This window comes from Silurus aristotelis (genome assembly GCF_946808225.1).
Source record: "Silurus aristotelis genome assembly, chromosome: 3".
NCBI classification, from domain to species: domain Eukaryota; kingdom Metazoa; phylum Chordata; class Actinopteri; order Siluriformes; family Siluridae; genus Silurus; species Silurus aristotelis.
The window spans coordinates 15,013,523-15,030,806 of record NC_139576.1 but is presented as its reverse complement, the minus strand read 5'-3'; the positions used below and the strand labels follow the sequence as shown (position 1 = coordinate 15,030,806).

Sequence of the window (17,284 nt, the reverse complement as noted above, 5' to 3'; positions counted from 1 at the left end):
TATACACAATAGGTTGACATCTTATTAACTTCATTTATCATTGCTTCATTTTTAGTGTATGCTTATCATAGTCAGGGACATGAGAAACAAATCTCAGTAAGTGAAGCATCTGATGCTCATACTAGGGTCCATAAAACTGCATACAATATATATTTTTTGTGTGCTATGGCTGTGGTGAATCCAAAGCAGGAAACTGTTGGAAGACAAGAACATACTCGAGGGCATGTACACACACACACACACACACACACACACACACAATTCTATTAATCAATTCACAAGCAAAACTAAGTCAAGTTCAGGATCAAAGACCCTCTCAGACCCTGGAGCTGTGAGGTCCTGTGTGGCCTATCTTGTCATCTGCACATCTGTATTTAATAAACTGGCAGTTCTGTTATTGTTAATATATTAATAGACACAAAAATACATCTATGTTTGAAATGTACAACCTACATATTTAAATTACATGTTATGTCCTGAATGCATAAACAAAGTGCAAAAAAGATTATCCATTAGTAGAAGGGATCAAATAAAAATCCAAATAAAAAAATTGTCTTAAAATTACACAAAAGGAAACACAATAATCAGGATTTCCTGACTGATATAATTACATTTAGCTGGTTTATTATGAATTATACTTTAGAAATAAGTAGGACTTAGTTACATCTTTGTGCTTTTTGGAACATTGTTCATGTTTATATTCTCTTTTTCTTTCTCCTTTAAGTCGACAATGTTGTCGTCATCTTTGGCGAGTGTGGTCAGCTGATTAGGGTCCACATAGGTGTAGAAGTATGCCATGATTGAGAAGATAATGCTGACTGCAACCAGCAGTACAGCAAAGAGCAGAAACTCTATCCACTGTAGATGATACCAGTGAGTCAGTGAACACTGCAAAGTCTCTATTAAAGGCCTAAACTAAAATATTTCACTTTTGATATATATATATATATATACATACATACATACATACATACATACATACATACATACACACACACTATTCATTATAATTATATTTTTTATTTCATATTATTACAAAATTATTTTGCATAACTTGCAATGCAATCCAACTTGATTTATTCCACTAAAGTAGAAGATCCTGCTTCACTATCATGTGAGTGGTATAATGTTTTTTTAACTTCCACTTATCTAAGACCAGATGATGTACCATTAAAACAAACCAACAGATCCAGAGCTTACCTGCTCCAGCCCAGCTCCCTCTGCTACAATCAGCACAATGACATTACCGAAAGCCACAGTAAGAAGCCATCCTGCTTGCAGCACAGACTTCATACTGGCTGGAGCCTAAAGGCACAAGAGCTTTTGCATGAGCAACTAAAACTCTTTGAATATTCAGAGAAAATGTCATTTACTAACTTACCTGTGAATAAGAGAATTCTAGACCAGTGATGGAGAACATGACCTCCCCTGCAGTAATGAGCACATACTGTGGGATCTGCCAGGCAATGTTTACGTTGTTGGCATTGACATCCTCTATCTTGTGCACTTTCAACTTTTCTGCATCCTGCATAGAGAAAAAAGCTGACTGTTCTAGCCTTGTTATCTATTCCATTATCATCACATACAATACATACAATCATGTTAAAGAAGCATGAGCTCTCACTTAAATTCAAAACTAAATACTGTTCGTGATTCTTTTTGATATCTTGTCAAATCTTTGTCAAAATTTCAATCTATTCAATTGTTCACCGAATTGTACAACCCATGGCGTCTACAGTAATCATTACCCAAACTAAAAGTAACATATTTTTACCCTGCCAATAACGAACGTGTAGGTGGCACCAAAGTCGAGAAGCCCCAGTTCAATATAATGTGTCGTCGTTTCTGAAATGCAGGTGACCTTCATGTATCTGCAGGGATTTAGGAAAAGGTGTCAGACACGTGTCGAGCGTCATCAACCAACAACTAGATCACTGTGATATGACAGTCTATAAAAAGTCCATAAAAAGATTGTTTTAAACTCCAGGAGAGATAATGAATTACTAGATATTGCATGATTGTAACAAAGTATAACTACCTGTCGGATAAAGTACTTACGTTCCTCTTTCAACTTTTAAGGTTTCGGAGATCCCGTAGTTCCTCGGTGCAAAGAAATTTGCACTGCCTACTGTAATGTTCATACTCTCTGGATGGGTATTAATGAATCTGAAAGAAAAATCCACAGTTATAGTTCAATACAAACAAAAATGTCAGTTGCATGATGCAAACTTTGATCATTCTAATGAAGATTAACCAGAAACACATTCCCTGTTCAGTGTGATCTACCAATCTTTTACAGTACCTGATGTAGGCTTCTCCGTTCTCAGATTTGATTATATTATCCTCCTCCTTCATTTAAGTAACACAAAACAAGCGACAATGTAATACAACTACATTGTATTATTGCTATAAGTACCTTATAAATAATATAATATAAATAAATATAACTTTTAAACTTACCTGTTTACAATTAATAATATTGTCCTTACTATACAAGATGAGGCTATAGGTAATGGTTTCATTAGCATCAAGTTTGCACTGGTGAGTCACTCCATATTGAGAAACACTGACTGGCAAGACTTGATGAGCATCGCTGAGTGGAATCCTAGTGTATTCCACTGGATCCTGACAACAAGAGTTTAATTATTATCTTTAAAGTGGTTACTAAAATGTATTTTACAATGAGTCTAAAATATTTTAAAGACAGAGAGATTAACTTTATACCTGACGAAAAATGAATGTGCCTGCTGTACTCACCTTATAGGATTCTATTTTGTCAGAAAAAATATTATGTCCTGTAATTTCTACAGACACGGGATCTCCATCAACAAGGTTAATGACTTGTAGCAGACACTCTTTGGCTGTTGCAGGCTCCACAACCGTTTTCTTTGGCAAAACATTCAACACAATGTACAACATTCAGTACTGTAGTATTTAGTTACTGTAGTAGTTTAGAACACTGTAGTATACGTAAAGTGTCTGAAGACGTACAATGACGTTGACTTCCACTACAGTCGCAGCGCCAAAAGCAAGTGCAGCAAGGATCATTCCTGTAGCCATCTTCTTTAGAGGCCTAAGCACAGGATAGTGATAAGCAACAAGTGTAACGTTTGCTTATTCATTTATTTATTTATTTTTTTTTCTGTCCAAAACACAACTCATAAAATTCATACTTATATTTTGAAACTGAAGAACTGAAAGATTTAAATGTACTGGAGTTCAAACAATAAAATGTTAAATGTAGAATGTCCTGGTGGGCATTTTATAATCTACACATACCATGAAGAGCCAACTTATAATGCCACAAAGTACAATTTTTTCATTCTTTTTGTGTGCGTGTGGGGGGATTCGGTGGTTTACCAAATATTGCTAAAACATAATACAAACAGTGATTACATTACGGAATTCATCTCCTGCGTGCAAAGCTTATGAACGATTTGGTCCACACTGTTTTGGTGTGCAAGAACCATATAATAAATGCTGCACCTTGCTCAATCACTGACACTGCATATGTTGTTTTGCAATTTAGTAGACAATAAACGAAAAAAAACACTTGTTTAAGTGTACTTTGAATGCTGTTAAAATTTTATTGGTACTAGCCATTTGAAATGAATAGATAGTTTTGGCTTACGTGAGATTGATCCGACAAAGGCGGATGAGTGGGTACACACCCATGTCAAAGATAGGGACGAAAACCAGAATCAGCAAAGCGTTTAGCATCTTTACAACAGGGAATTGAAAAGCAATACACAAATGCATCTCAATAACCATTATAGTCAGAAAATCATAAAAATATATGGCTGATAAAACAGTTAACAGTAAATGTGTTGCTTAGATTGTATGATAGTGTCTTAGTAATATCATCCTATCACTGCTTTAAGTGTGTAAACCAAGGAAAGATTTCTGCGTATGAGTACCTGCATTTGATCAGGCTTTATTATAAAGCCTCCACCCTGTAAAAAACAAAAAGATATATATACATAGATTAATGGATAGAACTACGATTTACCTAACAATTTCTACATTGTGCGCAGTTTAGTTGCTCGAACCCATTCCCCATATTCAAATTCCAAAGAATTAATAAAATGTCACAAATTAAAATACAAATATAAAACACACAAACACACACACACACACACACAAACACACACACACACACACACACACACACACACACACACACAAAATCTTTTTATATTTGACTTTAAGTTACAGGAAGTAATTTCTGCAGAGTAATTAAGATCCAATTCGGAAGACACATTTTAGTATTGACCATTTTGTAACAAACTGAACTAGAGCTTTTTAATAAGGACTTCATTATCAATCGTTATCATTATCAGTATCTTCTTAGGTTGTTTTTAGCTATTCTGAATTTGGTGTTGTTAGGTGACAACTTACCTTTTGACATAAAAATATAATTTTTATAGATGAAAAATTGTTGATTATTAATTCATATATTGATCATTTAGCAGATATGTAAATATTCAGTGGATTTTGTGTTGTCCATGTAAATCTTACAAATATTACAATGGCCTAAAGTAAAAAATACGTCAATTTTGTCCATACCACTGTGGGTTATACAGTCATTTAAACTTTACTGCCTTTTTCTCAGTTCCCTGTAATTATGTAATTGCACATGGACACAAAGCCACACAGTCACATTACGAAACAGGCAATGACGCACTGAAACTACCATATGTACAAGCTTAGAAAACATCTTTAATAAAAGAAATCTTACCAAATCCATGTTCATCCGAGTGGCCTGCAAAGTCCAGCGTGATCCCTGATACAAAACAAGACTTTTTCAGTTCGGCTCCACTGTGATTTCTCGTTTTAAATTAAGACATATTCTGTAATTTATTTCTCTTTATTATCTCATAAGTGCATTGGACAAGTGAACTATAAACCAAAGTTTGGAAAGAAAGTAATCGACCAAGCAGGATGTTCGTTTGTAAGATTATAATCTCTTACCTGCTGATCAAAGAGAGCCCAGAACATGGGCAGTGGGATGTAGAGAACCAGCACCCGGAGCACCATTTTTATCTCCTGAATAAGATCTTTCTGGTGGCACATGACACATAAAACAATTACAACATTGTATATATTCAGTGCACAGTACAATCCGAGTTTTATAAATATCCATACCGAATATTTTTCCTCAGCCCAATCTAGCCAGTGATTCCATGTTGGGCTTTTCTTGCTGCCACTCCACCGATTGCTTATGGCAAACTGATCAACAGAATAACTGGTTAACTGGACATTCATAAGTTTTTTTAAATGTCACCATCAATCTTCCACACTCTTTTATGAAATATATTTCTTACCCCAATACACTTGCAGACATTCAACAAGACATTTCCCTCAGGTGGGGACTTTCTATATAGTCCACTTCCAGCAATGAAAACCACTAGACAAACAACAGACACTCAGTATTAGAAAAGTGCCAGTAGCTAACCCCTATATCAGAAGTACACACTGTATATGCTTTGAGCTGCAATTTGATTCAAATTACTATAAAGCCGCTCATTACAGTCTGCCTTTTACGGCTAAATTGTAGTTAAAAAGTTAAACCATTGAAAAGGCACCAGCACTTAAATGAATAGTTAAATTAACTTGTTTCCTGAGTAGCTTTTGAGAAGGCAAATTTGCCAATCCACATTACAGAAAAACCCCACTATGGTACGCTTGGTTTTTAAGCTTAATATTTTTCAAAGATGTTTACACAGCCTGAGAAGTTAGGCCACTCATTCTTCAAGTTATCCATAATGCTGACTAAGGTTAATGCTTACTCTCCTGACATTGTTACCCCTGCTTTTCACATTTAACAGACTGGCAAAACAGCTTTAACAGCTTTTGATTTCTGTGTCGACCGGTTTATTCACCTGAGCACCTCTCTGTCAGAAACTACATGCAATAGCACATGCATAATTAGTAATTTTGTGTTTTGAGGCTTGCATAAACCCAAAATAAACTTACCCAAAGCAATGATCATTAAAGCTGCAGGGACTCCAAAGGCTAGGGCATAGCAATCACCTCCAAAACACTGAACGTCACCTGTAATGTAAAGATAAAACCTGCACTAACAGTATAACCATAGGAAGTTCAGGATGTAACTGCGCATTACAAGTGAATAACATTATTGTGGTTTGTAAGGCTTTTACACAACAGAGATCTGTAGCATTAGAGGATTTTATAGGATTAACAGGATTCACCTCTGAGAATTGGTGTGATGAGGGTCGAAAGCACACTGCCAGCATTGATTGACATATAGAAGATTGAGAAGAACTTTCGTCTCTCCTCTGTCTGAGAAACACAAAGAGAATGCACTACAGTAACTAAAGCAGTGTGATTTGGGAAAGGAGAACAATGCCAGAACACTGAGCTAACAAATGTTCTAATTATGCAAATGACTATCTTACATGTTCTTCCTCAAATTGATCCCCACCAAATGCTGCCACACAAGGCTTGATTCCTCCAGTCCCAAAAGCGATGAGGATGAGTCCAAACATGGACAGACCACTGCAATAAGACAAAGTACCAAACGATGAAAAACACGCCACTCATACATGCTAACGAATAGCTCAATTATTACTAAATGCACACAAACAAAACACTTACATGTGGACACTGCTGTCCCCTACATCTGGAATTGCACCGACAGATTTGACTACATGACCAATGACATACACGATTGACAAATAGATGATGGTTCTGTGAATACAGCATATAAACATCTTTTCAATACTTTTCAAATTGTATCTAGCTTTCTGTTAGTAATTCTACTCTGATTTAGACACAATAGTAACTTACCTGAATTTCCCCAACCATGAGTCAGCTATGATGGCTCCTAAGACAGGAGTAAAGTAGCACAGGCCGGAGAATGCATGGTATATAGCAGTGGAGAAGTTCTTGCTCCAGTGGAGGTAATGGATGAAGTAAAGTGTGAGCACCGCTTTATAAAAATAAAAAAATAAAAAATAATGGTACCTTTGTGTGGCCAAAATATTTGATGGGATGTGCACAACATAAATGTGAAATACAGTAGTAGATGAAGTATAAGTACAAACCAACTGCTTAAATATTAATCCAGGAAAGAGAAAAAAGTACAAATTTTCCAGTTTAACTTCATTTTAATTCGACACATTTAATTATATTTATTTGTGTAGCACTTTCAACAGTGGACATTATCATGAGTCTAAATTATTAGACTTGATAAAATCAGAAAACTAGCTTCTGAATGCACCTAAGCATTAAAAGTACTGTTCTATGAGAACGATATTTTAATCATTTGTGCAAGTTGGTGTTACGTTCCTTTTAAAGGATAGTTTCCATTGTTACAGGCACGCAGTGACTCTTTCTCCGTGTAAAATATCTCGAGAAAAGAAGGGTTACAGCTGTGGTCTCGCGACAGGTTATCATTTAACAAGATGTATTCACTTCTAAGTATTGTTTTCAACACTTGTGTACTCATTTCTAAGTAAGAAGGAAAAGCATGCTTCTCTGAAATGTAGAGAAGTAAAGATGGAAAGGAAATAATAAAGTACAGATACTTGAGCATTTAACTTAAGTCCAGGAATAAAGTTAAAACTCCTTGTTACTGTCCACCACTGGCGAAATACCATTGCTTTTGTATGACCCACTGGACATTTGAGCTCTTTCATTACCTTTCATGCCATAGTAGGAGAATCTCTCACAGAACTCATTGACTACGATGAAGGAAATGCTAAGTGGGTAGTTGGTTCCACATATTTTCTGTAAGAGTTAAAGGAAAGAACATGAGGAGACGTCTCATTAAATAGTTCATATCGGACAACAGGAAGAGCAGTGAAGCAAAGCTTAATATAGCACTTTATAGCACTTATTGCCCCCCCCAATGCCAGTGACAGAGTAACTCTGCAGTCAGGAAAATGTGCCCTTTGTTTGTTTTTTTTTGTTTTTTTTTTAGAAACTTTAGCTCATAGAGGAAGCTTTCTGAGATGTAACAGTCATAGAGAGATTAATGTAACATCTTACTGGTGACTTCTTTCGGTTTTCAGGTCGTTTGTCCTCCATGATAGTAGCTTTTTTAAGAAAGAAAACAAACAAACAAAGGGAGGGGGAATTTTGAAAATTAATTCCCAAAGAATTTACATGAAAACAATTCATTAGTAAGACATCTTGCAGTAAAATTACATTTACCTAACAAATATATATATATATATATATATATATATATATATATATATATAATCACCTTGGTATATTATGTAATATGTTGAATATTTTTCCCCCTTGTGCAGCATTTAATATAAATTATTATTTCGCCCTGGAAGCACAGCTGTGCTGGAAACACCTCTTTGAGAGAGTCTATTAAAATCTTCCTCTAAAATCCGAGCACATTTTCACACCATGTGAAGTCTGGGCAACTTTTAGTGTTCACTCCAGCCAACAAACAGCAATGATGCATTCGTTTGAGTTGTTTTTAATTATAAAATAACATTTACCGTTAGCTGTACCGTCTTTTCAAATCTTCACCGCGTGTGTGTGTGTGTGTGTGTGTGTGTGTGTGTGTGTGTGTGTGTGTGTGTGTGTGTGTGTGTGTGTGTGTGTGTGTGTGTACGCGGGCAGTAGCACACGACGGTCTTCTTCGTAACACGAGTCCAAGTCCGTCCTTCAGCAGTCCACAAATTCTCTGGCGCTTCACTCCCTTCTTATACTCTGCTCAAGCCAGCAGCACTTTTTTTGTTTGGCGCGTTTAATCGTACACTTACGGTATGCGTGCTGATAGTCAATTCAACTCAAGTCAAGTCAAGTTTATTTCTATAGCGCTTTTCACAACAGATATTGCGTCATTGCTTTACAGAATTTTAACAGTTAAGGTAAATGGTGTGCATTTATCCCTGATGAGCAGCCGTGGCGACTGTGGAGAGAAAAAACTTCCTTAGATGTTATGAGGAAGAAACCTTGAGAGGAACCAGACTCAAAAAGGGGAACCCATCCTCATTTGGGTGACATCAAGAGTGTGATTATAGTCTTTAAACAATACAGAACACTGGAGATATATATATATATACAGTGAGGAAAATAAGTATTTGAACACCCTGCTATTTTGCAAGTTCTCCCACTTAGAAATCATGGAGGGGTCTGAAATTGTCATCGTAGGTGCATGTCCACTGTGAGAGACATAATCTAAAAACATTTATCCAGAAATCACAATGTATGATTTTGTAACTATTTATTTGTATGATACAGCTGCAAATAAGTATTTGAACACCTGAGAAAGTCAATGTTAATATTCGGTTCAGTAGCCTTTGTTTGCAATTACAGAGGTCAAACATTTCCTGTAGTTTTTCACCAGGTTTGCACACACTGCAGAAGAGATTTTGGCCCACTCCTCCACACAGATCTTCTCTAGATCAGTCAGGTTTCTGGCCTGTCGCTGAGAAACACGGAGTTTGAGCTCCCTCCAAAGATTCTCTATTGGGTTTAGGTCTGGAGACTGGCTAGGTCACGCCAGAACCTTGATATGCTTCTTACAGAGCCACTCCCTGGTTATCCTGGCTGTGTGCTTTGGGTCATTGTCATGTTGGAAGACCCAGCCTCGACCCATCTTCAATGCTCTAACTGAGGGAAGGAGGTTGTTCCCCAAAATCTCGCAATACATGGCCCCGGTCATCCTCTCCTTAATACAGCGCCCTGTCCCATGTGCAGAAAAACACCCCCAAAGCATGATGCCACAACCCCCATGCTTCACAGAAGGGATGGTGTTCTTGGGATGGTACTCATCATTCTTCTTCCTCCAAACAAGTTTAGTGGAATTATGACCCAAAAGTTCTAGTGTCTCTAGTGTCTTTGGACAGCTCTTTGGTCTTGGCCATGTTAGTAGTTGGATTCTTACTGATTGTATGGGGTGGACAGGTGTCTTTATGCAGCTAACGACCTCAAACAGGTGCATCTAATTTAGGATAATAAATGTAGTGGAGGTGGACATTTTAAAGGCAGACTAACAGGTCTTTGAGGGTCAGAATTCTAGCTAATAGACAGGTGTTCAAATACTTATTTGCAGCTGTATCATACAAATAAATAGTTTAAAAATCATATATTGTAATTTCTGGATTTTTTTTTTTTAGATTATGTCTCTCACAGTGGACATGCACCTACGATGACAATTTCAGACCCCTCCATGATCTCTAAGTGGGAGAACTTGCAAAATAGCAGGGTTTTCAAATACTTATTTATTTCACTGTGTGTGTATATATATATATATATATATATATATATATATATATATATATATATATATACACACACACACACACACACACACACACACACACACACACACACACACACACACACACACACACACACACACACACACACACACACAAACATATTGTTATTTTTCATCAGAACACAAATAGTACAAATTCATGTTTCTGGGGTGTGTGTGTGTGTGTGTGTGGTGTGTGTGTGTGTGTGTGTGTGTGTGTGTGTGTGTGTGTGTGTGTACATATATATAATCATGGCCCATAATCAAATAATCACTCTTACTGTATAGTCTTTGAAATTATACAATACATTGTAAAGGCAAAATCACCCCAAACATCAGTGAATTTATAATCATCATATTTAAACACTTATAAAAAGTTTCCTTTATATGTTTGATCTTCACTCATTGACCCTGATTATCACTGTGTTCATTCATTCATTCATTCATTCATTTTCTCCAGCATATCCGTAATTCGGGTCGCGGGGGCAGCAGTCTAAGCAGGCCCCCGCATTCGACTGCTGCCCAATCCTCACAGCACCGTCCCTTACGGTCCCTCCTGCAGGTGGTGAGCCCACGGGAAGGCGGCCCCACGTCACTCCGACGTCACGGACCTTGATATTTCCCTCGTAAGGGACCCCCGGAGCATAGAGGGTTAAGGGCCTTGCTCAAGGGCCCAAGAGTAAAACAGTTTGCTTTATAGGTTTCCTCATACTTTTAAATGAGCCTCATTCAGAGTGAGTCTGTCCATTAATCTGTTCATTTTTAAGTCTTTTTACTGTACAATTTTTGAGAAAAGTGAAGGCAAATTCACTCCAAAAACAAAAGTGCAATCGAATCCTGTCCCATATTCAACACTCATTAAACATTTTCCTTTATACGTTTGCTCATTCATTCAAATTATTATTATTAAGAGTGTCCCTGTCTATTACTGTGCTACTAATCAAGTCATTTAACTGTACAGTTTGAGAAAAGAAAAGATAAAAATCACTCCAATCATCAGTGTATTTTCAATCAAGTCGCATATTTGTTTATAACGGAAACGCCGATCTGAAGCGTTTCTACATTTGTTTTGATTACGCCCACCACCCTTACCGTAAGTGTAGGATTAGACGCGTGCAGAAAGAAAGTGCGGCTGGCTTGACCATGCATTTTTAACTCATTGTTCTTATGCTCTTTATGCTCTGTGCATGTCAGCCTGTGATTATTTCAGTGCCATAAAATATTTTACACACACGAAGCCATTAGGAGAAGCAGTAAAGTGTTGCATTGGAAACGCAGTTACACCCACCCCCGTCCATATCACACGGATATCTAAAAATCCTGCTCTGTTTCCAGTGCTTTTAAACAATTTTTAGTGTTCGACTATATTTGCTATTTGTACTTTTGTACTTTGTAATTTTCATTGATTTTTCCCTCTTTGCAAGGATATCAATAAAACTGTTTTCTCATTTTTTCCATTTTATGTATGTATGTATGTATGTATGCATGTATTTTGCAACAGACAAATTATTTCTAGTACCACGTGGGCACCGCAGGAACCTCTAAACCACTGGTCACAAAAACGTATACCGTATTGTAGCTTCTGGTCTGCTTTACTAAATAAATGCACAGTTCCAGTCTCTGTTATTCCACTAGATGGCACCATGGAGCAATCCATTCTCAGCCATCAACTCACCATGTGCTAATATCTTTTCCACTTTTAGCTAGTTTTGTTTGCAATGTTTTCATAGTTGTAGATATTATTATGTTAACATAAGATGCTCTGTGGTAAAACCATAACTTGGAAATTCACTTTTCTTGGTAATCAACTTGAAGTTTGTCTGTATACTTTGTGGGGGATACACGTTCAAGCTAGATGTAGATCGTCATCAAACTGATGTGGAATAGATTGAGATGAGTAATGAGTGTGTGTTAGGCTCCAAATGAAAAATATAAACATGTTCACTTTGTTTAGCTGCACCAGATTACTGTTTTGTTAAGAGAATGCTGCTGCTTAATCCTCTTTTATACAGTCGTCATTAAATATTCCCTTTTTTATTTGCTAGATATTGTGTGAATGTTTTCAGTTTTTCGGCTTCTTAGGGGTCGCCACAGTGGATAATCCATCTCCATACGACTCTGTCATCTACATCTGCCTCTTTCAAATTAGCCAACTGCATGTCTGTACCACATCCAAAAACCTCCACCTTGGCTTCCCTCTTTTCCTCCTTCCTGGTGGCTCCATCCTCAGCATTCTCCTACCGATATACCCCATGTCCCTCCTCTGCACATGTCCAAACCATCTCAATATCGCCTCCCTCACCTTGTCTCCAGAACATCCTACATGCAATGTCCCTCTAATAAACTCATTTCTAATCCTGTTCATCGTCGTCACTCCCAATGAAAACCTCAACATCTTCAGCACTGCTACCTTCAGCTCCACCTCCTGTCTTTTACTCAAAGCCACTGTCTCTTAACCATACAACATCGCAGGTCTCACCACAGTCCTATAAACTTTCCCTTTCATTTTTGCAGATACCCTACCATCACAAATCACTCCTGTCACTCTTCTCCACCCACTCCACCCTGCCTGCACTATTTTCTTCACTTCTCTAACACACTCTCCATTACTTTGCACTGTTGACCCCAGGTACCTGAATTCCCCCACCTTCTCCACCTCTTCTCCCTGCAACCGCACCACTCCACTGCCCTCCCTCTCATTCACACACATGTACTCTGTCTTACTCCTACTGAGTTTCATTCCCCTTCTCTCCAGCGCATATCTCCACCTCTCCAGGCTCTTCTCAACCTGCTCCCTACTCTCACCACAAATCACAATATCATCCGCAAACATCATAGTCCAGGGAGACTCCTGTCTGACCTCGTCCGTCAACCTGTCCATCACCACTGCAAACAGAAATGGGCTCAGGGCCGATCCTTGATGCAGTCCAACCTTCACCCTGAACCAGTCTGTCGTACCTACTGCACACTTTACTGCCGTCACAATGTCCTCATACATGTCCTGCACCACCCTCACATACTTCTCTGACACACCTGACTTCCTCATACAATACCACAACTCCTCTCTTGGCACTCTGTCGTACGCTTTCTCTAAATCCACAAATACACAATGCAATTCCTTCTGTCTTTCTCTATACTTCTCCATCAACATTCTCAAAGCAAATAAGGCATCTGTGGTGCTCTTCATCGGCATGAAACCATACTGTTGGTCACAGATGGTCACCTGATCAACTTAATTCCCCTGTAGTTACTGCTGGTATGCACATCTCCTTTATGCTTAAAGATCGGTACCAGCACACTTCTTCTCCATTCCTCAGGCATCTTCTCACCTTCCAAAATCCTGTTAAACAATCTGGTCAAAAACTTCACTGCCATCTCTCCTAAACATCTCCACGCTTCTACCGGTATGTCATCTGGTCCAACCGACTTTCCACTCTTCATCCTCTTAATCGCTGCTCTCACTTCCTCCTTACTAATCCTATCTACATCCTGCTTCACCAACTCCACATCCTCCAACCTTCTCTCTCTCTGATTTTCCTCATTCATCAGCTGCTCAAAATACTCCCTCCACCTTCTCAACACACTCTCCTCACTAGTCAACACATTTCCCTCTCCATCCTTTATTGCTCTAACTTGCAGTACATTCTTCCCAGCTCAGTCCCTCTGCCTGGCCAATCGGTATAAATCCTTTTCTCCTTCCTTAGTGTCCAACCTCTCATACAGCTCCTCATATGCCTTTTCCTTGGCTTTCGCCACATCCCTCTTTGAATTGGCACACGTTTTATGCTGGATGCCCTTCCTAACGCAATCCTCCCCATTTACCCGGGCTTGGGACCGGCACTAAGAGTGCACTGGCTTGTGCATCCATAATGGCTGGGTTTTGTACGCTTACTCTAAATCCACAAATACACAATGCAACTTCTTCTGACCTTCTCTACACTTCTCCATCAACATTCTCAAAGCAAATAATGCATCTGTGGTGCTCTTCCTCGGCATAAAACCATACTGTTACTCACAGATGGTCACCTCTTCTCTCAGCCTGGCCTCCACTACTCTTTCACATAACTTCATGGTGTGACTGATCAACTTAATTCCCCTGTAGTGGCTGCAGGTCTGCACATCTCCCTTATTCTTAAAAACTGGTACCAGCACACTCCTTCTTAATTCCTTAGGCATCCTCCCACCTTCTAGAACCTTGTTAAACAATCTTCTTGAAAACTCCACTGCCATCTCTCCTAAACATCTCCATGCTTATACTGGTAGTACATTTTTTCATAATATTAAGTATAATTATGTTTGCATATATTTATTATTATTTTGAATACAAATCTTGAAAAAGAAGGCACGAGTCTCAAAGTGATAAGTCAGTTTGTTCTATTGCATCAGAGGAGCATGGACCAAACCACTTTAACAGAGGGAGGGAGAGAGGGAGGGAGAGAGAGAGAGAGAGAGAGAGAGAGAGAGAGAGAGAGAGAGAGAGAGAGAGAGAGAGAGAGAGAGAGAGAAAGAGAAAGAGAAAGAGAAAGAGAGACTGACTTTATAGTAAAAGAAAGTAGCAATGTTATTCTTTCAAGGCTAAATGTAGTAAAAGTTTTTAAATCATCACCTGTCCATAACATGGCAAAACAGCAAAAACCTATTCAAATTACAAATATGCATTTCTTTATTTTTGTCAAGTTTTTCGGGGGCTTTAACAAGCTGTTCTCCAGAAATCATGTGGAATGCCCCCCTCACTGTGGAACAACAAGGATGAGTTCACAGAAGTTCAAAGCTCACAAAAGTTAATTATATAATACAAATTATTATTATTATTATTATTATTATTATTATTATTATTAATTAATTAATTTTTTTATTTTTACCAAATCCATTAGTACTTAAAGCAGCATGGATAGGGGAAGTGATCACTGCATGCCACACTCTCTCAACTCACTTGTGCAACATGGACTTTCTAGAAAGTTGTCGGAGGACCTAAAGTCTGGAAAATTATATAATTATTTGATTCCCTGCTGATTTTGCAAATGTATCCCCTTAAAAAGAAATGAACAATCTAGAATCTCTAGGTTTATTTTAACAGAAAGACAAAATATATATCAAAATAAAAATCCAGAAAAAAGAATACAATATTATAATTTTTATAATTTCTTCTTTTTATTTGTATTTTGTATTCGAGTGAAATAAGTGTTTGATCCCCTTCCAAGCAGCGAGAATCCCGACTTTCACAGACCCAAATTAGTCCTGTCCCTTCTGTCCTTTAGGAAAAAATTCTTAAAATCCACTCATTATGTGTATAAAAGACACCTGTCACAGAATCAACCTCTTCTATTCAAATCTCTCCACCACCATGGGAAAGACCAAAGAGCTGTCAAAGGCCACCAGGGACAAGAGTGTAAACCTTTGGTATGGGATCAAATACTTATTTGACTAGATCAATTACAAATTAATTTATAACCTTTTTTAATGGATTTTTTTTTTAATATTCTGTCTCTCACTGTTAAAATATACCTACCACAAACATTTTAGACTGTTTATTTCTTTGTAAGGGGTTTAAAAAATAAAAATAAAATAAAATAAATAAATTTTATATATATATATATATATATATATATATATATATATATATATATATATATATATATATATATATATATAAAATGGGAGAAACTTGTTTTGTCTAATATAATCATTTATAAGGAAGTTATTACTATAAACAGACTGCAGGGTGCGGTATATGATTAATATTCCTGTTGAAAATTTATTTTTGAATCACCACTAAAAATGCAACATCATTAATAATTTGACGTTTACTTATTAAGTAAATCTAAATGTGATCTATCTATCTATCTATCTATCTATCTATCTATCTATCTATCTATCTATCTATCTATCTATCTATCTATCTATCTATCTATCTATCTATCTATCTATCTATCTATCTATCTATCTATCTATCTATCTATCTATCTATCTATCGTATCTAAGCCTGTTTGGCAGCAGGTTGCTACTCAGAGAAAGCTTGTACTGTATATCGCCTGGATACCTTCTCATGCATCTCATGCACAGATCCTCAACAACGTCACAGTGTGAGACATGGTGTAATATTTGTAATGCAACCCAAGGTCATAGAACTGTTCTTACTCTCTGCTTCTTCTTCTTGCTTTGTACCCATGTTGGACCACATGCACACCATATGAAGCAACCCACTCTGCAGATTGTGTCTATAAATTGAACTACAGGTAACCTATACATCAAAGCTAGCAATAGCCTCCTGTGGCATTTAGTAATTTTCTTTACACATTGCAAGTATATTTCTTCAAGAAAAAACTCTATATTGCCCTTTAAATTATCAACTTTCTTTCAGTTGCACTGAGAGCCCAATCAGTAAGCATTTTGTAAGGTTTAGCATTCAGATATTAGCATGGTACTTGTAACTTGTACATCAAGTTCAGTTATTGATCGATAAGTAACTGATGCAATCGCAATCAAACACTCTGAGGCGCTATTGCTTGAAAAATAATAGAAAGAAATACTTTTACACAGTTCTATTTCTGAAACTACAGAGAATTGCTTTTTGGTCCATTTAGCCACAAATACTCAATTTAACAATAACTTGCTAAATTTACTAATCATGCTTTTGTGAACTGTTCCTTTAGGTCAATCTTCACAATATTGAAGACAAGCTATTCAGGAAAGTGTGTATCTCTGTAATGATCAAAAACATACAAAATAATAAACTGTATGGTCACCATATATTAATCAGTTTTAAAAAGCAAGAGTGTATTTACTCAAATAGCTGAAACCAATCTAGAAGCACTCGAGTAAAATGTTCCAAGAAAATTTGTAAAGAATATAAAATGACTACACAAGTCATTATACAATGAAGCTGGAGTTTACAGTCCAAAAAATTGTTTCTCATTCATAACCGGCACTTATCAAGCATGTTTACCATCATCTAGAAGAGGAAAGTGTAATCGCCACAAAGAGCATTTTTAATAATATTTGAATCTTCGAAAGATGACAAAATGCACCTTA

At 37.1% G+C, this 17,284-nt stretch overlaps 1 protein-coding gene across 1 annotated transcript; it reads right to left on the bottom strand.

Moving 5' to 3' along the window:
• Positions 1 to 127: 127 nt before the first annotated feature.
• On the bottom strand, positions 128 to 8,720 carry slc15a2 (solute carrier family 15 member 2). Its single transcript, XM_083535856.1, has 23 exons — positions 8,484 to 8,720; positions 8,014 to 8,060; positions 7,665 to 7,752; positions 6,811 to 6,952; positions 6,619 to 6,711; positions 6,420 to 6,519; positions 6,213 to 6,303; positions 5,977 to 6,054; positions 5,325 to 5,407; positions 5,146 to 5,229; positions 4,972 to 5,061; positions 4,739 to 4,783; positions 3,918 to 3,953; positions 3,632 to 3,720; positions 2,992 to 3,073; positions 2,758 to 2,886; positions 2,461 to 2,625; positions 2,303 to 2,349; positions 2,059 to 2,166; positions 1,775 to 1,871; positions 1,382 to 1,525; positions 1,201 to 1,305; positions 128 to 858 (listed from the first exon to the last, which is right to left on the bottom strand). Exons 2-23 carry the CDS (start codon positions 8,050 to 8,052, stop codon positions 661 to 663), a joined length of 2,133 nt encoding a protein of 710 aa, XP_083391982.1. The 5' UTR covers positions 8,053 to 8,060; positions 8,484 to 8,720; the 3' UTR covers positions 128 to 660.
• Positions 8,721 to 17,284: the final 8,564 nt, after the last annotated feature.

Excerpts from the sequence above, each read along its gene's own strand:
- slc15a2 (XM_083535856.1), bottom strand. The coding sequence starts at position 8,052 with ATGGAGGACAAACGACCTGAAAACCGAAAGAAGTCACCA. Across the intron at positions 6,520-6,618 it reads GGGGACAGCAGTGTCCACAT|TGGTCTGTCCATGTTTGGAC; the intron begins GTAAGTGTTTTG and ends GTCTTATTGCAG. Across the intron at positions 859-1,200 it reads AGGGAGCTGGGCTGGAGCAG|TGGATAGAGTTTCTGCTCTT; the intron begins GTAAGCTCTGGA and ends TATCATCTACAG.